The sequence below is a fragment of the Mustela nivalis genome (assembly GCF_964662115.1).
Source record: "Mustela nivalis genome assembly, chromosome: 11".
Lineage (NCBI taxonomy): Eukaryota > Metazoa > Chordata > Mammalia > Carnivora > Mustelidae > Mustela > Mustela nivalis.
The window spans coordinates 42,078,308-42,104,823 of record NC_139030.1 but is presented as its reverse complement, the minus strand read 5'-3'; the positions used below and the strand labels follow the sequence as shown (position 1 = coordinate 42,104,823).

The 26,516-nt window shown below is 40.1% G+C and overlaps 1 protein-coding gene across 1 annotated transcript in view; it reads right to left on the bottom strand.

Moving 5' to 3' along the window:
- The window catches only part of PDE11A (phosphodiesterase 11A), a 380,751-nt gene that overhangs the window by 174,537 nt on the left and 179,698 nt on the right, over positions 1 to 26,516 (bottom strand). The window contains exon 6 of the mRNA XM_082689397.1: positions 11,085 to 11,217. Within this exon, the coding sequence (XP_082545523.1) occupies positions 11,085 to 11,217 (133 nt within the window). The remainder of the gene's footprint in view (positions 1 to 11,084; positions 11,218 to 26,516) is intronic.

Here is a 26,516-nt window from a genome sequence, read left to right as displayed (position 1 = left end):
CAGACTCCTGATGAGTGCAGAGCCCGAGGAGGGGCTCTAACCCAGGATGCCAGGGTTATGTCTCCAGCCGAAGACAGATGGTTAACTGAATGAGCCACCCAGGCGCCCCAGCAATAATTTAAAGCAATACTTTATCTCCCAAATGTCAGTCTACCAAAGAAATTATGACACTAGGACAAGCTGAGTGTGGAGATGTTCTGACGTCAGTCCCTTGGTTTTTTCTGAAACAGTAGAGAGGCAGTTTCTTTTTGCCTACCTTACCTACACATAGGATCAGTCCTAATGGCTTCTAGAACATACCTACAAATGATTCCTTAAATTTCTGACAAAGTACTCCTAGAAAAATCACTGACCATTGGGCTTAGAACTGAGGCATTCACCACCTACGCAGCAAAGTCTGTTCCACTCTGACGACCCTTATTTGCTTCACAGCACACAGCTACCCCATTCTATACCTTAGTCAAGTCTTAGTAACCCTCCTAACCTTCCTCACCTTCCTGGTCATCTGGAATTGTTCCATCCACTGCCCAGTCTTCAAACCCTTCTACCCGGGAGGGATCTCAAACTGGCTTACACTAAGTATCAGCGACTAAGAGGTTGCTGGTAAGCAAATGGTTTTCAGCAGATCCACGAAGCTCTATCACGTAATGGTTTCAATTTTGCGCATTTCCTTTGTGACAGCAGCAGAGCTGATAGACCAGAAGGCATTATAGGAAACAGACAATGAACTGTCCTGCTGGGCTAGCACTCAGCATCCCAGACTACGGGAGTGCTTGGCTATGAGGCTCTGACAGGTGAAATGGGCTTTAATGTGCTAAGTCAAAGGATCTTAGAGCCTGGAGCCCCATTATCCTTAAGTGCTACATGACAAGGGCAAGAAATATTGAGTTGTCTTCAACAGGCCTTAGTAATTAAAAAAAAAAAAAAAACACCAGAGGAAGAATTTCATATGGAAAAACTGGGACTGAAGCCCGATTTAGGGTCATGACACCTTAGATTTAACAGTGTAACTTTGGGCATCAGCCACCCATGGCAGAGGAGATCTGGGTGCTGATAGGTTTCCCACGGCTCCTAAATTTCTAACAAATACATACATCACCAAACCATCCGTGCATAAGACCTGCCCTACTTTTTTAGTTACTTTCTGCCATTTCCCCCCACTTGCCGAACCTTTCTTATTTAAATGTTGGGTCCAATTGTTCATTCCTGCTCCAGACAGAGGACAAACTAACTCCAAACATAATGACTCTGAAAATTCTCTCCATGACCATACAAATGGGGGGAAATCCTAAATTAAGCAATAGAATATTACAGCTTATAATGACTAAATAATGCCTTGTTGTGCATTAGTGTCTTTGTTTTAAGGTATTCTTTTGAATCTAGTACGAAAAGAAAGGGAGAAAGCGTCACAGATAACGCACTAGAGCGCAACTAATTATTGGGAGTTGAATTCATAAGCACAATGCCAGCTAAAAGCAAGACCAGAATAACTGTTTCAGGGTGACTGTATTTGTAAATAGAATATGCACTCCAAGAATTCACCTGATACTGCAGCAGCTCATCTGTAAAGGCTTTTTATTCACATGCTGTTGGGACAGTCTCAGGCAAAGAAGGACCCTAGGATAAAATCCAGGCAGCACTCTACGCTGGCTAGGGCAATAGAGAATAACCATCTGAATTCCCCAAAGATATGGCAAGGAAAGTTAATTTACTTAGAAATCTTGCATTATTTCACTTCTGGCTCTGAGTAATAACTTATGGTTTTTAGAGGGCTCATAATAGCCTGGCAGAATATAATTTCACATAAGACATAAAGGGTCTAAAATTTTAAAATAGCTTTATAATTTTACTGAATTACAAAAATAATACAAATACTTGTGAAATTTTTAAGTAAAAATAAAATCCAAATCTCTAATCTTGTCATCTCTCTAGACATGGCAACTATGAACAACTTAGTGTAAGTTATTCTTGATCTTTTCCTACAGATATATAATATGCTCATGCATCAATCTATGATATATTTAACAATATATATATTCATAAATAACATAAATAAAATATTAAACAACACTGAACAAAAATGACTATTAAGTACTAAACATTGTTCCACTTATTGGGGAGATATCAGTGAGCAAAACAGACAAAATCCTCACCTTCACTGAGCTTACATTTTAGTGAGAGAAGACAGATGGCAAAAATAAAAAAATAAATACAGAAATAGATTACATATTAGAAAGTGTTAGGAATTATAGAGAAAAAAATAGGGGATTTAATAGCAAGGCTGTTAGGCCTTACTACTAGGTAACATTTGAAAGATGACTTTAAAAGAAGTGAGGATTTGATCAGAATCCTAGAGGAGAACATAGGCAGTAACCTCTTCGACATCAGCCACAGCAACTTCTTTCAAGATATGTCCCCAAAGGCAAAGGAAACAAAAGCGAAAATTAACTTTTGGGATTTCATCAAGATCAAAAGCTTCTGCACAGCAAAGGAAACAGTCAACAAAACAAAGAGACAACCCACGGAATGGGAGAAGATATTTGCAAATGACAGTACTGACAAAAGGTTGATATCTAGGACCTCTAAAGAACTCCTCAAACTCAACACACACAAAACAGATTATCATTTCAAAAAATGGGCAGAAGACATGAACAGACACTTCTCCAATGAAGACATACAAATGGCTATCAGACACATGAAAAAATGTTTATCATCACGAGCCATCAGGGAGATTCAAATTAAAACCACATTGAAATGCCACCCTACACCAGTTAGAATGGCCAAAATTAACAAGACAGGAAACAACGTGTGTTGGAGAGGATATGGAGAAAGGGAAATCCTCTTCCACTGTTGGTGGGAATGCAAGTTGGTGCAGCCACTTTGGAGGACAGTGTGGAGATTCCTTAAGAAATTAAAAATAAAGCTTCCCTATGACCCTGCAATTGCACTACTGGGTATTTACCCCAAAGATACAGATGTAGTAAAAAGAAAGGCCATCTGTACCCCAATGTTTATAGTAGCAATGGCCACGGTCACCAAACTATGGAAAGAACCAAGATGCCCCTCAACAGACGAATGGATAAGGAAGATGTGGTCCATATACACTATAGAGTATTATGCCTCCATCAGAAAGGATGAATAGCCCACTTTTTTTTTTTTAATACCCAACTTTTGTAGCAACATGGACAGGGCTAGAAGAGATTATGCTGAGTGAAATAAGTCAAGCAGAGAGAGTCAATTACCATATTGTCTCACTTATTTGTGGAGCATAACAAATAACATGGAGAACATGGGGAGATGGAGAGGAGAAGGGAGTTGAGGGAAATTGGAAGGAGAGATGAACCATGAGAGACTATGGACTCTGAAAAACAATCTGAGAGTTTTGAAGGGGTGGGAGGGTGGGAGGGTGGGAGGTTGGAGGAGGTGGGTATTGGGGAGGGCACGGATTGTATGGAGCACTGGGTGTGGTGCATAAAAAATAAATTCTGTTATGCTGAAAAGAAATAAAAAGGAAAAAAAAAAAGAAGTGAGGATTTGAACTATGGAGATATTAGGGAAAAAGTATTTCGGATGAAGGAATAGCCAGTGCAAAGGCCTTGAGGTAGGTGTGTGAGCAGTATGTTCTAGGAATAACAAAACGACCAGTGTGGCTGGAGAAGTAGGAGTCAGGGCTGAGGCTAGTTAATAAGGTGCCAGATTGTGTAGGGCATTGTAAACCTCTGAAAGGATTGTGAGTTTGGCTTTTCCTATAGTGATGACATAAGGAGACTTTGAAGAGTTTGTGAGCAGAGTTGTGATATGATGACCTAAAATATAAAAGCATCTGGCTATTATATCGAGAACAGAGTGTAGAGGGGCAGAGAGGAAGAAGCTATGGCCATGAAATAGCCCAGAGATGGGGGTAGCTTGGACTGGAGTCCAAGCTTGGTAGGAGTTGTGTGGTGAGAAGTAGTCAGATTCTGGATAAATTTCACAGGTAGAGCCACCTGAACTTCCTGATGAATTAGACATGCAACATGAGAGAATTATGCCTATAAAATTTTGTCATGAGCATCAGGAATGATTGAGTTGCCTTAAAAGATATAGGGAAACAGAGAGAGGAGTAGGCTTGGGAGAAGAAAAGTTGTGAGCTCTGTTTTAGACATGTTAGGTTTGAGGGGTCTATCAGAAAAATATGCTTGTGGACATTCTTCCATAGTAGGACATATGGAAGGTCTTATGGGATAGAGATACTTTGTGTGGATGCAAGTGTAATCATTATAAGTGTGGTAGGCAGAATTCTCAAGATGGCCTCTAAGATTCCCACTTCCCACACTCCATTTGGTACAAGTCTGGTAGAATCCTCTCCCCTTGAGTGTGGGCAGGACTCATAAATATGACAGGATCATCAATTCCTTGATTAGGTTATGTTATGTGGCAGAGGTATGGGATAGCCACTCTTGTGATTATGTAATTCACTCCTGACATCCTATAAGCCTTTGTCGCAGCCGACTGCATCACATTCTCCTGATGGCTTTGAGAAGTGAGCTGCCATGTTGTCATAGGGCTGTATGGCTAGTCACTAAGGGCAATCTCTAAGAGCTGAGAGAGACCTTTTAGCAGCAGTCATTAAGAAAAGGGAGACCTCAGTCTACAACTGCAAGGAACTCAATTCTGCCATCACCTGAACAAGCTTTGAAAGGTGCCAAAATCCACATGAGAATGTCACCTAGCCAACACCTTGATTTTAGCCTTTTGTGACCCTGGAGTGGAGAACCCAGCTATGCAGTACCCAGTTTTTTGATCCACATTAACTGTGAGATAAGAAATGGATGTTTGTCTTATGCTGCTGAATTTGTGGTGTGTCATTATGTAGCAATAGGAAATTGATACACACGGTGTTCTGTCAGTATCTTCAGGAGCCAAGCACAGGCACCCTCTTCCCAAGGAGCAAATGATGGGTAAGACTATAAAACCCACCTACATGGTAACCTGTGAACATGAGTGCTTCTTGATCCACAATAAATAAATATAATCTCTTCCATCCTTTTCATGGAAGATGTAACAGAGTCTTATAACAGAATGAACATACCGTGATATTCATAAGGTCACAGAATTTAGAGCTCAGAAATTTAGTTCTGCTCTGTGAGTATCTGATATAACCATTCTCTCATGATTTTCTACCCCTAAGCCAAGGAGTTTGGCCTTAAAACCATGCAGGCCATCAAGCCCAGCAGGTGCCGCTCCTCAGAGTCAACTCAAACAGGCAGATAGAAGGCAAGTAATCACTGCGGCTTGCCCTCCAAGTTGCTCTCCTCCCCACAAGGAGGGAACTCCATTAAACATTTAATACAGTCACAAAGAGAATACCCAGCAGGTAGACAACTATGATTACTTGCCCTATAGCCTTCACAGCAAGCTCTTGGCAGCACCTGGGATGGGCTTTATATCACACGAAACACTTCCCTTTGTAGTTTCTATTAAAAGGAAGACCAACAGTTTCAAAACTGAGGTTTCAAAGTAAGGATCATTCTCTTGCTGCATATCTTTGGGCAGAGCTTGTGAGGACTTCCCAGAAGTGATTATAAGGTAGGAAAGACACCTAAATTGGAAATCTAGTTTCCACTTTAGCTGTACAGCTATTTACAGCTGTAAAGCTTGGCAAACTAAATTCTCTCTTATTAACAGAAAATAGCCACTGGTGTCATGAATCCCCCAATTGACAAGCTTCCTTTGTTCATCTAAACTGGGGAAGAAACTACCAAATGCACAAGAGAAGATATATTGGGGTTGGCGCCTAACTGGCGATCTGAAGACTCCACAAGATGATTTGCTGGGCAAGTCATTCATTGGTGGTTGCAGGATGATTTCATTCATGGAGAAGGGAACATCTCCCTGTGCAATACCAATGATCAGGACATTCTGTTTGGGTTCAATAGGAACAAAAATTAAACTCCTATTGTGTTAAGCCACGGAGATTCTGGAGTTTATCTATTGCCTTAACTGATACTGTGATTTGAATGTGGGGAACGGGGTTGCATTTGAAATATACCAGAGTAATTGATTTTTCAGCTATACATTTTAAAGACTGGTGGGTTGTTTGGACTTGGACAGTGTGGCTGGCTGACTCCAGAAATTTGATCATCCCTAATGTTCCTTGGTAATCTGGCCCCTGGATGTCTGGTCATTCTTGTGAAGAGCCAAGTCTGCATTTTGCTGGCTCCTTGAGGAGAGGATATGGTGACCATCTCTCTATGGTAGCCCAAGGCCACGAGACATGCATCCAGCCTCAACAGCTCTGTAACTAACATCTGTTACTATTCCTTCTCTGAGAAGACAAGGAGAGAACTGGCTGACTTGAAGACCTACAGGTTATCAGATTAGTGCCACCATCTCTTCTTTACTGTCAACAAACAATCACCCTTAATTCCCCTCTTTGGCTAGCAACTTTCCTCTTCCTTCCCTACTGTGTCCAGGGATGAAGAGAGTTGAAGCTGGTTTGTCTATAATCAAGATCTGCTGGTCTGCTGCTCTGTGAAAGGTCCCCCCTTTTAGAGAACAAGACCTGCTTTTGCCAACCTGCTCTCACCCCAAAAGAAGAAAGTAGTCCTTTTTTTTTAAAAAAGATTTATTTATTTATTTATTTATTTATTTGACAGACAGAGATCACAAGTAGGCAGAGAAGCAGGCAGAGAGAGAGGAGGAAGCAGGCTCCCTATGGAGCAGAGAGCCCTATGTGGGGCTTGATCTCAGGACCCTGGGATCATGACCTGAGCTGAAGGCAGAGGCTTTAACCCACTGAGCCACCCAGGTGCCCCAGAAAGTAGTCCTTAATCAGGCAAATATCTTCATTGATATTTATATAGAACTGCATCATTTATAAACTGTATATAATTTAACATGTTATAATGTATATGCAAGTAGTATGCCTACAGGCAGGATAAAGAGGTGGGTCTGCTGGCCAACATTCATGTGCCTTTGCGGATAGAAGGAAGATGGGAATGGTGATTCCATTGCCCAGGCAACTCCTTTGCAGCTGGTTCTTATAGGAGACCAATCAGGGAATTAAATTAGGAATCAGAAAGTCCAGTCTGTTCTATGCCCTATCTCAAGGAAGCTGTGTGGTCTTAGGCAAATCAGTCTGTTTCCTCGTCTGTAAAGAAATCTCTAATATTCCTATTAACTTAAAGTTGACACATCTATAATATTAAATCCCAGCATAAGACCAATCCATTTTGGGGGGTTCTATCCCAGGACACTACATTGTCTGATGAATTAGGGTCCTTTTTCATGTTCAGTAAGGAGAATTCAAGTTGCCAGAATTAGCCATTGAGCTATTGAGAAATTTAGGATAGATACCAACATTCAGGAAAATGTATTTCTGGCAAATTTAAGTTCATTATATAGATTTATGTTGAGGAAATCTGTAGGAAAAATAGGAAATGCTTTGAAGGGATTATCTATGATACCATTCTGCAGATTATCATTCTTGTTAACCAGCTTCAAACTATTCAGGGAAGTCAGTGAGTGTAGAGAACCAAAAGGCAAGCACTTTTTCCAGTGGAGAGAACTCTGGGAGATACTCCATTAACCCTGGATTAAAAAATTATTTCCCTATATTCTACCAGTAATAAATAACTACTCAATTATGATTACCAATAAAAATTATGGCTCCATAGCTGACCAAGAAGAGAGAACTCAAACCTTTGCAGGAAGACAACACAGTTCTAAAGGTTACCCTCTACTTCTAGGATGATTCCAGAATTATTTTTAGTGCAAGAACAAAGTAATTGCATTTTGTCATGACATTTTTTTTTTATCTTGAGGAAAACACTTAAAACATTAATAAAAAATATTATCTGAAATGGTTGTTTTTATCTTATGATCTACACCGTCTTACATCAGGCTTCATGGGGAGAAGGTTGGAGCCTCTTAGCCTCTTGGCATCGTGGCTTAGGCTGGAGTCTCATTCATTATTAACATAAACAGTTGATACCTGTCCCTGAGGCAAAATATACTTGATAAGGGAGGAAGCCTAAGCAGATAAATAATTTTGTTTTTTCTGGTGTAATATAACACACACACACACAACAACAACACACACACACACATTCGTAGGACATGTCTACTAAATGCTTGCAGGAATACTCTCACCTCCATCTACATGGATTAATTCCTTACCAATTTTTTCCCTTACCATGAGAAGGGAAACATAAATAATTTGATATTTTAAATTTATATATTTATATATAAAGTTATATAAAAATTTAATTTTAAATTCCAATACAATGCAAAGAGACCACGTAAAAATCAAATATGATGTGTCTTCAGATTTGCATTTGAAATTCAGGATTAGGTATGTGGCAGATTGAAAGGTGAAAGACCAAGAAATAATGTTGGTATAAATACATGCTTTATTTTATCAGAGGGAAGAAAGTGATTTCATTAAATAGTCACTGAAGACAGTTTACTGTCTTCAGGCATCATTGCCTCTAACTACTGGATAAAAACACAACATTTTGGGGTCCAATCCCACCGAAGTAACTGTTGCATTTCTGCTCAAGAGTCCACACTGTTCTTTTAATAGATCAGTGGAGCATGCTGCTTTATTGGAATGGACTATAAGTTCAGAGAAAAATGTAAAATGGCTATATCACTCTCTAATCAGGAAGAGATGTGGCAAGAGTCTGGAGACACAAGGAGATGGCATATCCAACATCTCTGAATTTTATGAGTGAGAAATATTCTTGAGATATGAATTGTGCTTGCTACATGTGCTGTTTTTTATTTAAAAAAAAAAAAAAGAACAATGACTGGACAAGAATTTTTCCTTCCCTGATGAAGGCGAAGATGTTGCTAGCCCATGACCCAGGCTGTCAGACTCCAAGGTATAGACAGACACTGGTCCTTAACAGTTATGTATGTGACAGCCAAACATGGAACCCAAATGTCCATCAACAGCATAGTGGATTAAAAAAAAAAAAAGCAAGGCTTCTTCATACAGTGGGATACTTGGCACAGGGAAAATAAATGAATGAGTTACAAACTCACATGACTCAGGAACATATGTCAAATGAAAAGGCAAGCCATAGAAGAATACATACAGTATAATTTAATGTATATAAAGTTCAGAGACATGCAAGGTATAATGATCTATTTGGCACAGATTCAGATATATGCAATGAAACCTTACAGAAAAACAAAGGAATGTTAAGTTTAAAGTAGGATAGGTTTACCTCTGCAAGCAAAGTTAAGGGGAGAGATTAGGAAAGATCAGTATAAGGATTCACAAGTAATAGTCATGTTCTTGTCTTAAACTGGGTATGGGTGCTCACTGCCTTGTGTTTTGTTATATCTTTACATATGGCTTAATAGCCAACTTTTTAAAATGGCCTAATTTGTTGATTCTTTCTTTTCCCCAGAATTTGACTTCAAGGTACAAAGCTAAGAGCAGAATAACAGTAATCCATACCAAACTTAGTGCTAAAATTTGGGAAAGAACTCAACTGTGACCCCTTGACATCTAATCTAATGTGAAGACTTGGTAACAAGGAATTGGCAACAAATGATTTTTCTGCATAGCAAGACTTTCAGATTTGTTTAGCTATTACTGATGTCAGTAATAGGACACCGAGACCATTCCTTCATAAAGCTGTGTTTAGATATCTGTTCTTCAGGATTCTTTCTCTAAAAGCAAGGAAGAAAGAAACACAGCAAAACACAAAACTTTGTCATATCAGTCCTAACCCAATCATATTAGTAAAGTAAACAAATACTGACCTCTATAAAGCATTTCTGCCAATCACAGAACAAAGGTGTTGGTATTTTCCCACAAAGGAGGACAACTAAAGAAGCTTTCAACTGGGTACTTTCCCAAGGAAGGTAAGTTAAAACTTAGAAATAATGCATCAGAACTGAAGAGAGATAGAGGGGTGGTCAAGTTTGGGATAGCCAAGGGAGCACGCTGCAGAGACACCCAACCCAGACTGAGAGTTTGTGGGAGGATTTGCAAGGTAGGAGCAGCTGAGCTCCGTGCTCAAGAATTAATAGAAACTGCTAGGGGACATAGCCTGAGGGAAGAAAGCTCCAGGCAGCTACTGAGAGGTGGTGAGTTTTGGGGACTTAAAAATTTCCCAGCAGAGATCTGCAAAGATGACATGGCTGAAGTTTGAAGTTAAGTTTAGACTGCAGCCTCCTACCACATCATGCCCACCCCAGACATAGGATAGCACAGGGCATTCTTAACGTGGCTTCCAAGGTCCTGGAACAATCAGGCTTCTGCTTCCACTTACAGCCTTATCTACCTGGTGCTTTTGACAGCATTAACTCACCTCAGCTCTCCAGACCCTCAGCCCCCATGCTCTCTCAGCCTTGCTTGGAACACATCTGCTCATTTTCCTTGCAAAAAACCTCCTGTTACTCATTAAATCTTAGCTTGACAATCTAGAATTGAAGACATGTAATTTATTGAAAACACACACACACACACACACACACACATAGGTATTTTATAAATTCATGTAAATTTATCTCTATGATATTGTAGATATTTAGAATTTAAACATCTGCAAGTCAGAATCTATATTGCTTTAATATATTCTGCATATAGCACAATGTGCCTACAAAATTAACATTAAACAATAACACAAACCAATTTACCATTTCTCAGGAGCAATTTTAAAAGACATGGTAGTTGTTCTAGCATTTATTGGAAAATAACTATGTTATATGTACATTTTTATTGATAACTATTTCATAGTTTAATATAAATTACGCTTAATATAAAATGTTCATGAGTTAAGATATAGGTACTCGTATATGGGTACATTTACTACAAAATGTACCCAATTATAAAACAGCATCAAACTAATACAGAACAGATAGCCATTTTGCCATGGATCAGAGTAGAGAGGAAGTTTTTCTGGTACTCTACAGTGGGCAATGCTAAAAATCTGATCACAGGGGAAAGATGCAGGAAGAAAAAAATTGCCTGTAAACTCAGGACTTGCTGTGGTTTTATATGATGTCCCTCTTTTGCTTCAACCCCAAACCATTACCAGGGTGACAAGTGAACCTTAAAACCGCACCCAGAGAATTCCTCTTACCTCAGCATCAAAGCGAGGATCCTGGTAGGCATCGCTGATGTTCACGGGAAGGCCTGTGGAAGCTACGAGCTCAGCAACACTGTTATTTACGAGCCAGTCGGAATATGATGATTTCTCCATGCTTTCTTTGAAACTATCAAAACCAAAGCAGGCAGTCAGAAAATAAAGAAGGGTTAAGTTTGCTTGAAAGCAAATCTCATAAAACTACACTCATAGTGGGATCATCTCTCCCCTTTAAGAAGGGATAAGTGACTTGAGTCACAAAAAAGTGAGGTAATTATCTGTAGCTCCTTCAAAAAGACTTACCCGATGTAATGTAAAATAATCAGACCCATGGGAAGAAATGATAGATTCTCTAGGATCCAGAGAACAACTCTAGGTTGTATTTAGGCCAAAGCAAACAGACATAAAGTAAGTAATGAAGTAATGACCAAAATTGACAAGAGGATGCTAACGCCATGGGATAATACATTCCACGGACCTCCCCAGCCCACACCCCTAAACTGAGCAGACTGGATGTTTGACAAAGGGAAATATTAAGCCCCAGAATGAGGAAAAATCAGGAAATAAATTAGGAATTTACAAATTTTTTTTTAATTAGCATACGAGTTTACAAAATTTTAAAGGCAGCAAAAGAGCAGATCTTGACCATGTGCAATCTAGTAATTACGTAACTAGTTTTGTAGTATGTCTCAGAGTTTAACAAAAACATATATCTTACTTACAAAATCTTACTGAAAAACCCCTTTTAATTTTACTGACCCCTAACCTTAACATTTAAATTATATTCACATTTGATTTGAACAGGAATTTTATGCACAATGGTTTTGTGAGCTTTCCCTTGTATCACGTTTGCTATAATCATCGAATTTACAGAAAGGGCATGAGAATTAGTTAAGACTCCCTATTCCCTCCCTCCCTTCCACCAATTCTACCCCAAGTACAACTGAGCACTGCCAGGAGCTACAGAAATGCAAAACTGAGTACTGTTCTTGTGGAGGATGTGAGGTTTGTGGTGTGGCAGGCGGTAACTGAAATTACATAAATGAATACAAGTCTACTTGGGCGATGTTTTCCAAACCCCAGGACACATGAGTGAGTGTACCACAGCCAGAAGAGTGAGAACTCTATTGACTTTTTAATCTAAAACTGCTGTATACATAAGGAAGACACTAAACACTGTCACTAGTCATTGTTACCCTGTAACCACGTGCTGCGGTGTGGAATTTGTGCCGTCTGGAGGATCTGGGGGCACAGAGAGGACCCCGGATGCACGAAGAGGTGGGAAGCAGAGGCATTCTTTAGCGCCATCCGTAGACGTCATCCGGAATGACTGTGTCTGTGTCTGGTGAGTGTAACATTTACTTGTGATGCTATTCATCCCTTCTTGCCTAATAAACACCACTAACACATCTACTTATTCGCTCTGGGTCTCTGGCTCAGAAGCGGAAGTTTTGCTAAAAAGTGGAGTCACGTATTTCTCAGATGGTGCCTAAATCAAAGAAGAAAGAAGACAGAGGACTTCAAAGATAAGATGGCACCTTTCTTTTCTACGACAAACAAAGGGACATCAACAAAGTCCATGGTTTATTTTCTCTGCTACATTGTATCTGTGAGGAGGGACATTTTGTGGTGTGCTGCCATGGAAGCAAAATAGAGGAGGAAACATGATAATGCACCTGATAGGAGAATCCAGCTTGATGAAGCCATTTCTAAATTCATAAATAGTATGACTGAGCGCTGCTCCTTTCTTGCAGTGATGAATCAGTTTGTCAACTCGCTCTGTGCCGTCTGTGTACTTTATTCTATTCTGCAATTCTTAGAAAGTGTTGCATGATAAAACAGCGTGGAAAATGCTGAACTAGTGAGTGCTGGGTGGGGAGGAGGGAAGAATCCAAGAGAAGAAACGGTTGGGGCAGGGAGAGGTGAAGGGCCAAGGGTGAACACCCTAAGGAAAGAAACCAGCTTCATCAAAAAGCCTGAAAACCTAGGAGCTGGGTCTTTCAAGTGGGCACGTGTTCAGCAAGGGGAGACTGGGGCTGGTGAGGAAGGAGAGCGCCAGGGGAGGAGGAAATAGCAGGAATAGAGACACAAAGGGAAAAGAGCACAGGGAGGGCGCCTGGGTGGCTCAGTGGGTTAAGCCGCTGCCTTCAGCTCAGGTCATGATCTTGGGGTCCTGGGATCGAGTCCCGCATCGGGCTCTCTGCTCAGTAGGGAGCCTGCTTCCTCCTCTCTCTCTGCCTACTTGTGATCTCTCTCTGTCAAATAAATAAATAAAATCTTAAAAAAAAAAAAAAAGAGCACAGGGAGTGTTCTTGGAACACTGTGCAATCCTCTTTGGTGGGAGCACAGGGTCCAAGTGGTGGCAGCTTTCACCAAAGGGCTGGCTGAAACGTTAGTCACAGGGGATGGGGAGCTGTTGGGAGTGTACAGAGCAGGGAAATGACATGATTGGAGCTGTTACTTCAGGAAGCTCAATCCAGGGACAGGGAGCAAGAAAAACTGGCTAAGAGAGATGAAGGGGAGACTAGCCAAGTCATGATGCAGGTGGGAGGTGAGGATGCCGGTCCCTCAGGAGGTCCTGCATTAGACTCTGCGGGGCTGGGTGGGCAGCTGGTGTGGCTTCCGTTTTGTTCCTGCGTGCCCATGGCACTATTAGAAATGAGTTGTTTTGAGAAGCAGAAGATGAGGAAAGATAACAGACATTTTGTAAACCTGGAACACATTATTCATTGTTGAAAACCCAGGAACAAAACCCATATCAAGACTTTAGGACTGAAAATACTGTAGAGCTGGGATGATCTTCAGGGAGAATACAATGGATGAGATCATCCAGGGAGCGAATACATAGGGAAATCTATATCTGAGGGAAGAAAGATGAAGAAAAGCAGTAATAAAGGGGGAGGAGATAGAGAAGAAAGAAAAAAGGGAAAGCAAATTTATCCTCACCCAAGGCAGACCAAGGGTCTGTCTTGATGCTTTACCTAACTTGTTTCGTTTTCATGTAAATCCTATGATTTATGTGGGTACAATTTTCTACATGTTATAGATCAGAAAACCGAGGCTCAGAGATGCTAAATAATTTTGCCAAGTGGAGATAGAACTTTCAGCTAAGTGTGACTGCAGAGCCCCATATTATTCTGCTTATCCTGTAGCCTCTCAGGGAAGGAAACCAATGAGTAGAAGCAGAGCAAGAACAGGAGAGTCTCACCTAAAGAAAAGAAGGGAGTGACAGTCCTCACCACAGAGAGTTTCAGGGAGACACCGCAGATCATAAACACTGCAGCCGAAGACTGCTCACAGTCAAAGGAAGAGGGAGGAAAAGACATTGATCTTGATCATCCAGTCGTAGGTCCTTACTTACAAAATTCTCAAGAAGATGATGATAAAAACACTTAAGGAGCAGGGGCTCCTGGAAGAGTTATTCTAAATATAATCATGCTTAGAATGGGTTGAGTTCAGGCTGCATATGTATTGCAATCAGTCTAAAATAGTAGGACAAAGTAAGACAGTTAACTCTGTATAAGGCACTACACGTAAGCACAGTTGGGGTGGTTTCTAGAAAGTATAAACTATGCTCTCTCCCCTCACGGTGGTTGCCACCTTGATGGGGAGGTGAGAAATACATATACTGACACTTACACAATGAACACTTGAAGGGCCCAGTTCAAATTTCAAGTGAAAAATGTGTCACGTGGCTGTGTTGCCTAGTTACCAAGTTCAACTCTACCAGATCAGGAATGCTAAAGAAGTGCAAGGAGGAAGCAGCCACCTGTGGCCGTTCTCATAGGGGTACGGCTGCAGAGGGAGGGGAAATTTTAGGGACCCTACAACAGCTGCAACAGTGCAAGCAGATGTTCTGAAAACCACCTCTCCATTTCTTCAGTTTCATGGTGCAGGGTACATAAACCAAGGCCCAGCATGACAGAATATTCAGAGAGACAGTCAGGAAGGATGACTGTCACTCTGAGTATTCATATCACATTCCGGCTTTTGCACTAATTCACCTTACAAATCTTAAAATTTTACAGTAATGCAGAATTATGATGTTGAGTTAGAGCTCTCTAAGACCTTTTTTTAAAAAAAAAAAGATTTTATTTATTTGACAAACAGAGAGGGAGCACGAGCAGGGGGAGAGGGAGAGGGAGAAGCAGACTCCCCACTGAGCAGGAAGCCTGATATGAGGTTTGATTGCAGGACCCTGGGATCATGACATGAGCTGAAGATAGATGCTTAACTGACTGATCTACACAGGTGCCCTGTTTTCCCATTTCATTTATTTATTTATTTATTTGGCACGGGGGAGATAGAGAGAATGAGTGAAAGAGAGAGCATGAGAGGGAGAAGGGTCAGAGGCAGAAGCAGGCTCCCTGCTGAGCAGGGAGCCCAATGTTGGGCTTGATCCTGGGATCATGACCTGCACTTAAAGACTTAACAGACTGAGACACCTAGGTGCCCCCCAAAACCTTGCTTTTTTTCTAAAGAATAATTTTGTCTTTTGAAAAAGACCATGAATTTTATAGTCAAATATAACGGATTCAAATACCTATTTTGCCACTTCCTCGCAACGTGATCTCAGACAAGTTGGTTATACTTCATCTGTAAAGTAAGTATAATACTAGTACTTATTGTGCAGATTAAGCTAAGAATTTATACAAGTGCTTAACATATTTTCTAGCCTACAGTAAACAGTTTTAAAAAGCATCTACTCTAAAGTCAATTCTGACTTGTGACAGTAGCCTTTTACATTTTCGCAGTGAAGTATTGTGAATTCAACCACAAAGGAAAGGGCCCAAATTATTTCTGTTTCTTGAGGGACACATCTGGCTTAAAGGATCAATTCTTTCCTTTTTTAAATTTTTTTTCATTTATTTATTTTCAGCAAAACAGTATCATATTTTCACCACACCCAGTGCTCCATGCAATCCGTGCCCTCCCTCTCTAATACCCACCACCTGGTACCCCGACCTCCCACCCGCCCGCCACTTCAATCCCCTCAGATTGTTTTTCAAAGTCTATAGTCTCTCATGATTCAACTCCCCTTCCAATTTACCCCAACCCCCTACTCTCTAACTCCCCATGTCCTCCATGCTATTTGTTATGCTCCACAAATAAGTGAAACCATATGATAATTGACTCTCTCTGCTTGACTTATTTCACTCAGCATAATCAGTTCTTTCCTTAAGCTCCTATAAGTCAACTTCTTCTAATTGGTGAGAGCTCTTTTATTCTGTGTGGCTTCCTTTTTTTTGATTGCTGTTGGAGAAGAACATATTAAGATCATAGACACAGCCATGTGGGTTATGCAGGTCCTGCTCTGCATGGAGGTGCCCTGTAAAAGGAACAAATAGGGGCTGAAATCTAGTCTAGTTGTGCATGTTGACTTAGAGCTGCATCCTTCTAGAGGGAGTACTTTTTCTATTCTCACAGAGACACTGTATGCACTGGCAATGGCCCTGTTCCAATCTCTCTGACAAATGGACATCTAATATCAAATTGAATGTCTTTAGTGACAGGGAACTCATTACCTGTCAAAATATTCCATTCCATTTTGTGGCCGCTCCGCTTACTTCCTAATAATCACCTTTTGCTCCCAATCCCATGGGATCTCATTAGCTGACAGCACTTGATATAGTTGGCTATAATTAACATGTTCCCCATAGTCTTCCACCTAAGATCATTTTTTTCTAACAAGCTCTAATTTCTCCAGCAACTCCTCCTCTGGCATGCCTTCCTTATTCTCACTATCCCAGTCCTCCATGTAGTCTCACTGATTAATAGTCCTCTTGGTCATGAAAGCAGTCCAGAATAGTCTTCTCCATGGGGTCTGAGCAGGATGGAGGTGGGATGACCATCACCTTTGCTCTAGATCTTGTTCCTACCAGAAGGGTTAGAGTTGATAGTTTCTAACAGGTCTTGTTTTTTTAATAGGTTGTTGGAAGTTTAAACTAATACCCAAAATTGAATACCCAAAAATCAACTTTCTATAGCCCCCCACATCTGACCAGAGATATCAAATCCAGCACTGAGATCTTCAGTTTGGGCCAGAACCAAGATAAGGAGAGTTACCGCTGTTTGGAAACACATCAATATTGATTACTCTGTAGTTTGTGGGTGCAAATGAAATCATGTCAGTTCAGTGGCTCTTAGCTGCCATGTGCGTAACTGCAAAACCACAGACACCTCCAAGTCCTCTCCCCACCCATAGTTTCTAGGGAAACTTGTTCTTTCACTCAAGGCCCCTTGTCAAAGCCGTGGAAACCAATGGGAGACCAGACACTTGAGGGTGCTTAAGTTACATGGGTCAAAGGAAGAATCCTCTCCCCCACACTCTGCATTGTATTTTGACCCCTAGGTTGGGGTCCCTAGGTCATATTGTTTATGTCTATGCTGTCACAAGTTTCCTCATTAAATAGCCCCTTTGGCTTCTCCCATACCCTTCTCTGTTATACTCAGGGAATAAGGGTGGGCTGGCCCTTCTTTCAGCAAAAAGAAAAAGACACTTACTGATCATCTCATGCAAGTGGATGTCTGGTGTGAGTGTTTCTGGGTTTGTGTTTACTTTCCCAAGACACTTACTGTACACCAGTGCACCACACAGAGAGAAAAATGGCTTATAATTCTATACAACATCCAGTATTTATTGAAAATCAAAAGTTTTGAGATACTATTAAAATACATCTAAAGATTGTATGTTTTAATATCTATGTTTAATAGTCTCTTATATTCAAATCATAAAACCATTTTGACCTTTAAGGGGGGGGAATGTTAAAATAAATTCTGGCTTAAAGAAAAAAAAAATCAGCAGACCAAAAAAAAAAAAAATCCTTGAAATAAGAGTCTGATGCTATAGTAAGTGGAATTGATTCCATTTACTCTATCACCAAGAACCCTAAGATACCTGGGAATAAACCTAACCAAATAGGTAAAAGATCTATACTCGAGGAACTACAGAAGACTCCTGAAAAAAATTGAAGAAGACAAAAAGATAGGAGACCATTCCATGCTCATGGATCAGAAGAATAAATGTTGTTAAAATGTCTACACTGCCTAGCGCAATCTATACTTTCACTGCCATTCCTATCAAAATTCCACTGGCATTTTTCAAAGAGTTAGAACAAACAACCCTAAAATTTGCATGAAACCAGAAGAGACTCTAAATTGCTAAGGAAATGGTGAAAAAGGAAAACAAAACTGGGGTCATCACATTGCCTGATTTTAAGCTTTACTACAAAGCTGTGATCACCAAGACAGCATGGTATTGGCACAAAAACAGACACATAGGCCAGTGGAACAGAGTAGAGAGCCCAGATATGGACCTGCAACTACATGGTCAAATAATCTTTGACAAAGCAGGAAAAAATATACATTGGAAAAAAGACAGTCTCTTCAATAAATGGTCCTGGGAAAATCAGACAGCTATGTGTAGAAGAATGAAATTCAACCATTCTTTTACACCATACACAAAGATAAAATCAAAATGGATAAAAGACCTCAATGGGAGGCAGGAATCCATCAGAATCCTAGAGGAGAATATAAGCAGTAACCTCTTCGACATCGGCCACAGCAACTTCTTTTAAGATGTGTCTCCAAAGGCAGAGGAAACAAAAGCGAAAATGAACTTTTGGGACCTCATCAAGATCAAAAGCTTCTGCACGCAAAGGAAACAGTCAACAAAACAAAGAGGCAACCCACGGAATGGGAGAAGATATTCACAAATGATGGTACAGACAAAGGGCCGATATCCAAGATCTATAAAGAACTCCTCAAACTCAACACACACAAAACAGATAATCACATCAAAAAAATGGGCAGAAGGCATGAACAGACACTTCTCCAATGAAGACATACAAATGGCTATCAGACACATGAAAAAATGTTCATCATTAGCTATCAGGGAGATTCAAATCAAAACCATACTGAGATACCACCTTATACCAGTTAGAATGGCCAAAATTAACAAGACAGTAAACAACATGTGTTGGAGAGGATGTGGAGAAAGGAGAACCCTTTGCATTCCCACACTATTGGTGGGAATGCAAGTTGGTGTAGTAACTTGGAGATTCCTTAAGAAATTAAAAATAAAGCTTCCCTATGACCCTGCAATTGCACTATTGGGTATTTACCACAAAGATACAGATGTAGTAAAAAGAAGGGCCATCTGTACCCCAATGTGCATAGCAGTAATGGCCACAGTTGCCAAACTGTGAAAAGAACCAAGATGCCCTTCAACAAACGAATGGATAAAGAAGATAAGGTCTATATATACTATGGAGTATTATGCCTCCATCAGAAAGGATGAATACCCAACATTTGTATCAACATGGATGGGACTGGAAGAGATTATGCTAAGTGAAATAAGTCAAGCAGCAAAAGCCAATTATCATATGGTTTCGCGTACTTGTGGAGCATAAGAATAACATGGAGGACATGAAGAGATGGAGAGAAGGGAGCTGGGGGAAATTCGAGGAGGAGATGAACCATGAGAGACTATGGATACAGAGAAACAAACAAACTGAGGATTTTGGAGGGGAGGAAGGTGGGAAGTTGGGTGAGCCTGGTGGTGGGTATTATGGAGGGCATGTATTGCATGGACACTGGGTGTGGTGCATAAACAATGAATTCTGGAACACTGAAAAGAAATTAAAAAAAAAAAAGAAATAGAGGGGGAAAAAGGAAATAAGAGTCTGAGAAAAGGAAAATAAATACAGTTGTCCCTTCACTTCAGTGACTCTTCCTTAAAAAGTAAAAATTAACCACTTAGCTTATTTTAACTCTAAAAAGTAGACTCCTCTAAAATCAAGATTTGTGTAAAATAACATGAAAATTGTAAAGAAATCTTTTACTTGTATTCACTAGAACCAGGTACCTAGGAAGATGCAGGTTTTTAAGTGAGTTTCCCTCAAAGGGCTACAGTTTAGTCTTCTTTCTCAGTGCTATCTTGAGTCCTAAATACGAGACCCACACTGACTTCAAAGAGAGCTTCATGAACTCAAATATATTGACAGTGGAAGGTAAAACAGAATTTCCCTATTACAGATAACACATAGTTCCTGAAATGCGGCTGCCCCTGAAGTGAGGGCCAGTGAGGTAAGATACAAACCTGAGGATAACAAGTTGCAAAGTAGTGGAGGAAGGAAATCAATACAAGTGAAACAAAAGAAGACAAAATAAAATACCCTGGGACAAGTAATTTCACCATCTTCAATTGTCTGAAAAACATATCTTAGCTAAAGATTCAAACAGAGAAAGCTATATGAAAATACACTAAAGTCTAAAGTCTTTTTAAAGGATTACTTCTCAAAATGAGTCTCTAAATTAGAAGGGAAACTACCGGAATAAAATAATGTTACGACACACACAAAACAGGCAAACATATAAAAAAAATGGGCAGAAGGGACGCCTGGGTGGCTCAGTTGGTTAAGCAGCTGCCTTAGGCTCAGGTCATGATCCCAGCGTCCTGGGACCGAGTCCTGCGTCGGGCTCCTTGCTCAGCAGGGAGCCTGCTTCTGCCTCTGCCTGCCATTCTGTCTGCCTGTGCTCACTCTCTCCCCCTCTCTCCCTGAAGAATAAATAAAATCTTAAAAAAAAAAAAATGGGCAGAAGATATGAACAGACACTTCTCTAATCAAGACATACAAATGGCTATCAGACACATGAAAAAATGTTCATCATCATTAGCCCTCAGGGAGATTCAAATTAAAACCACATTGAGATATCACCTTACACCAGTTAGAATGGCCAAAATTAACAAGACAGGAAACAATATGTGTTGGAGGGGATGTGGAGAAAGGGGAACCCTCTTCCACTGTTGGTGGGAATGCAAGTTGGTGCAGCCTCTTTGGAGAACAGTGTGGAGATTCCTCAAGAAATTAAAAATAGAACTTCCCTATGACCCTGCAATTGCACTCCTGGGTATTTACCCCAAAGATACAGATGTCGTGAAAAGAAGGGCCATCTGTACCCCAATGTTTATAGTAGCAATGGCCACGGTCACCAAACTATGGAAAGAACCAAGATGCCCCTCAACAGACGAATGGATAAGGAAGATGTGGTCCATATACACTATGGAGTATTATGCCTCCATCAGAAAGGATGAATACCCAACTTTTGTAGCAACATGGACGGGACTGGAAGAGATTATGCTGAGTGAAATAAATCAAGCAGAGAGAGTCAATTATCATATGGTTTCATTTATTTGTGGAGCATAACAAATAGCTTGGAGGACATGGGGAGTTAGAGAGGTGAAGGGAGTGGGGGTAAATTGGAAGGGGAGGTGAATCATGAGAGACTATGGACTCTGAAAATCAATCTGAGGGGATTGAAGTGGCGGGGGTGTGGGAGGTTGGGGTACCAGGTGGTGGGTATTACAGAGGGCAAGGAGTGCATGGAGCACTGGGTATGGTGAAAAAATAATGAATACTGTTTTTCTGAAAATAAATAAATTGAAAAAATTAAAAAAATAATGTTAATTATTAGACTGTGTCTATATTGACATTTTTGTTCTCAACCCTTGAGTTTAGTCTTCACTAGAGACTCCCAAGAATTTGCTCTTTCAAGAATGACCATGTTGGGTGCCTGGTGGCTCAGTCGTTAAGTGTCTGCCTTTGGCTCATGTCATGATCCCAGGGTCCTGAAATCAAGCCCCACAAAGGGCCCCCCAATTGGCAGGAAGTCTGCTTCTCCCTCTCCCACTCCCCCTGCTTGTGTTCCCTCTCTTGCTGTATCCTTCTCTGTCAAGTAAATAAAATCTTTTTAAAAAAGAAGAATAAACAAGAATGACCATGTGTTGGTCATTCAAGAATGATCATGTTCCCTACTAAGTGCTGGATGGTGATGGGGCAAATCTTGCAAAAACACATCAATAAAGGTCTTTTCCCTTTTTTGCTTAAAGAAGTTGGCAATGGGAACCCATCTGTATATGGATGGACAACCCACTTATCATGGTCCCTACATATATAGAAAGAGGTGTAGGAAGAAACTAAAGGGGCCACAAGAACTTTGGGGAGCTCACAAACTGTGACAGTGGTTTATGGTAAATACCCTAATGGAAAAATGTACAGGCATTATAGGAACAGAGAAAAGAAGGGTCAGTTTTGTTTGGGCTGGGAATGGTATTTGGAAAATTACTTCCCAAAAGGAAGTTGGTCTAAGCTGGTGTTTACAGAAGTAAAATTTCCTAAAAACAATCCAGACAAAAACACAGCATGAGTAAAGCTTTAGAAGTGTGAGGTTTTCTGTATTGACATGATAAATATTAGAGCTAAAATTTAGGATACATGGTGGAAGTGATCAATAGGGCTATTATGTGGTCCCATGGACATACTTTGTATCCACAACCAAATATATACTGATGATTTCCACATCTACAGCAGCAGCCCATTGATTCCTGAGTTCCTTACATTTATATCCAAGCACTTTCTGGACAATTCTTCCTTGTCATTTCCAGGCACCTCAAATTTAACGTTTTTAAGACTACATTAATATATTCTCCTTGATGTGCTATAATAATTATTAATGAAAACCATGACCATTAACTAACAATTTATCATTAGGTCAGGAGCAGAAGTGTCAACTTAGACACATCTATTTTCTCATTGTCAAGAAATGATTGTCAAGTCCCTTTGCTATCTTGAGTATTATCCAGTGGGGACAGGATTCAGAAAGGCAAAGAAACAGGACAGGAACTCCAAGAACTCTTTAGGACAGATATTTCTTTTTTCTGTTTTGCAAACAAAAACTGGTTTTTTTTATATTAATTTTTTTATTTTCAGCATAACAGTATTCATTATTTTTTCACCACACCCAGTGCTCCATGCAATCCGTGCCCTCTATAATACCCACCACCTGATACCCCAACCTTCCACCCCACCACCACTTCAAAACCCTCAGATTGTTTTCAGAGTCCATAGTCTCTCATGATTCACCTCCCCTTCCAATTTACCCCAACTCCCTTCTCCTCTCTAACTCCCCATGTCCTCCAAGCTATTTGTTATGCTCCACAAATAAGTGAAACCAGATAATTGACTCTCTCTGCTTGACTTATTTCACTCAGCATAATCTCTTCCAGTCCCGTCCATGTTGCTACAAAAGTTGGGTATTCATCCTTTCTGATGGAGGCATAATACTCCATAGTGTATATGGACCACATCTTCCTTATCCATTCGTCCGTTGAAAGGCATCTTGGTTCTTTCCATAGTTTGGTGACCGTGGCCATTGCTGCTATAAACATTGGGGTACAGATGGCCCTTCTTTTCACGACATCTGTATCTTTGGGGTAAATACCCAGGAGTGCAATTGCAGGGTCATAGGGAAGTTCTATTTTTAATTTCTTGAGGAATCTCCACACTGTTCTCCAAAGAGGCTGCACCAACTTGCATTCCCACCAACAGTGGAAGAGGGTTCCCCTTTCTCCACATCCCCTCCAACACATATTGTTTCCTGTCTTGTTAATTTTGGCCATTCTAACTGGTGTAAGGTGATATCTCAATGTGGTTTTGATCTATAGGTTGTGCCTGATACTATTTGCCATTTTGTTTCATTGATTAGAGGTCATTCCGAGCTTTGGTTCACAGAGAGACACTCTATTCCTTACTTTTTCTCTTTGGGTAAACCTTTCTATCCCTGGGTCCTTCCTGAAGCCTCACGCTGTGCAACATTATTTGAAGTTGTCTTTCAATTAGGAGATTAAGGAACTAAGTCAGTACCAGTGGGACTCAAAGCTAGCACCCCAGCAAGAGAGTCTTAAATACCCAGAATTGAGACATGAATAATTCCCTACTGGCTTCAGTATATCTTTGAAGTTTACCAAACAAATCTTTCAGTCATAAAAAGTAATGGAAGAGAGTGTAATTAGCAATCAGAGCTAGCCTGTCAATTGTCGCAGTGTGGTAAGTGAGGAAGATGCTCTAAGTTGCAGCTGTTCCAAAACCTTACCATGACCTGATGGACTTATCTTTAAGGTCTTGCCTGAGGACACTTCATCACACTCTGATTTCTCCTGTTTTAAGCATTCTGTGTTATTAGAAATTAAGACATGGTGGCCAAAGAACACATTTTCTGTCCTTCATTTCCTCAAGCTGTACCATTAGAGTGATGAGATTTATCACTCACAGGAGTTGGTATCACTTTGGGGAAGAGTCTTGTGACTCTCGGATGGGTGTCAGATGGCATCACTGCGAGTGGTTGATGTCTACAATTTAGCATCATATAGAGACAACTGCTTGGTTTCACAGCCAAGCAAATCTGGAAGGGTTTTTCATATCTTGGCCCAACATTTCCTAGTTGTGAGACTACAGATAAAATTTTAATAACTCTTAGTTTCCATAATGAAAAATAGGGGGAATAAAATGCATTTTATAGGGATGATTTGAGGATACAATAATATAACATTGATGAATGCATGGCACATAAAAAGCTTTCATAAATTTCAATTCCTTATATCACAAAGATTTTTCTTTTATTAAAAATACTAAGGTGAGACATGCTCTGTTCAACAGCTTCTTTCCTGGGACAGGAGAGATGTTAACTGTTTTTGACTGTGGCATCATTTTCGTGTTTGGAGACTTACTGAAGAGAAAATGTGCTAGCTGGCAAAATTGTTGATAATAGAGCACATGGTTAAAAATCCTATCCTACTAGACGTTCCAAGTAGCCCAACCACATCTCTCTTTGGGGGTGCTCTGGCCAGCTGCATCCATCTGTTCTTCTATCTTTGAGGGCATACCTTCCTAACAAGCTCTGGGCATATGTCTACAACAGAGCAAGAAAGGAGAAGTGGACTCAATGTGTTAAAATAGTAACTCAAGTCTGTTAAATAAGAGACCTACAAAAGTAAGAGTCAAATGTAAAAACCAATCATTAAGGTCTTCAAGTTGCCATAATTCTGTTCACTGCATAGCATCAATCTAAGAAACAGTTGACCTATGTGGGATACTTTATTATGCTTGATCTCAGTACTTATTCATGTGCCTTATTGTTCATGGAACATTTTTATAGCTTTCTTCTCCTCTGTGACAGTTTTTCTAGAGTGACAAGCCCATTGGTCCAAAATAAACCAGGGTAATGAGAGAGTTTGTCTTTCATTTCAGCCTTTATGTTAAAAGGCAGGAAAAAGAAAAAACAGGAATTACATATGGTTAAGAGGTAAAGGTTAGTCATTCAAGAAATACATGTCCTTGACTTTCTTAAGATTTTGGAAGACATACAACTGCATCTTAAAAATGTTTCTTCTCTTTCATTTATGTTTATTTCTTCTGATTAGCATCATGTAATTGGTACATGAACACATATATCACTAGTATCATGGAGGGTATTTATAAAATAGAGTTATTTGGGGGGGAAAGCATACAAGTCCAGAAGTATCAAAGTGACAAGTTTCCTTGAGAGGTATGTTTAGATTAGATATAAAATGTTTCAGTGGAAGCACTCCAGTCTCATAACACTCTGTATATTTTTAGGGAAAGGAATCAGAACTATATAGTTGACTCTGTCACCATAGAGTTTCCTGGTTAAGAACTAGGCTTTATACCAAGAGGGAGCCTCAGAGTTCAGTTTCTGGTAGCAGTCTTGTCTTCTACTGAGTTAACTCAGATCTGCTGAAAAACCTCCTTGCTAAACAATAGAAAGGGGATAAAAATGAACCTCCTGGGCCATCTGCATCTCTCTTCTTCAATTAGCAACATTAAATATTGGCATCATGAGGTTTAGCAGCCCTGAACTTTCTAGACAATAGTCAAGAAGAATGTCTGTCCTAAAGCTCTTGTTTTAAAGGAAGTGACATAGCAACACAAATCTTGCTTCTGGTCCAAGATGATTGGGGGTGGTGGTGACGGTGCTGTTTTAATTTTTAACATTTTAAAGGTTTTCTCATTTTCTTGAACTCAGAATAGGTATCATCTTTTTATTCATATAAATACCTATCACAGGCTTCCTAGCACATTTTCTAGCACAGAAGAAAGAAGATCCATAAAGAAGAAGGTAGAAAAAAGAATATATTCATCATATACTATGGAGATGTTTTGTCTTACACCAGTGTGTGAGTTTGTCTACCATTTCCTATCACTCTAGGTAACAGAGATTAAAAGGAAGGTGAAAAGAAGAGGACAGTATTCCAAATTGGCAGAAGAAGGGCAATTGAAAATTTGTTCCTCCATAAAGGTAGTAAGAACACTAGCAATAATTGTCAAAATCAACTTTTTGAGAACTCTGAAAATTAAGAAAAGGCTTGCAAAAAAATCTGAAGAGTGTTTATTATAGAAAAACGTTGAATCTCTCTAAAGACAGCAAATTTTAATGGACTTTATTTCCATCCCCCTCCTCTACTCTAGGGTAGCTGTGAAGACCAAGAGCTACATAATCATGCAAGCTGTGAAAACCAGCATCCTAGCAGCCACTGGCAGAGGGAGGACAGATTTGGAGCTCCCTAAAATT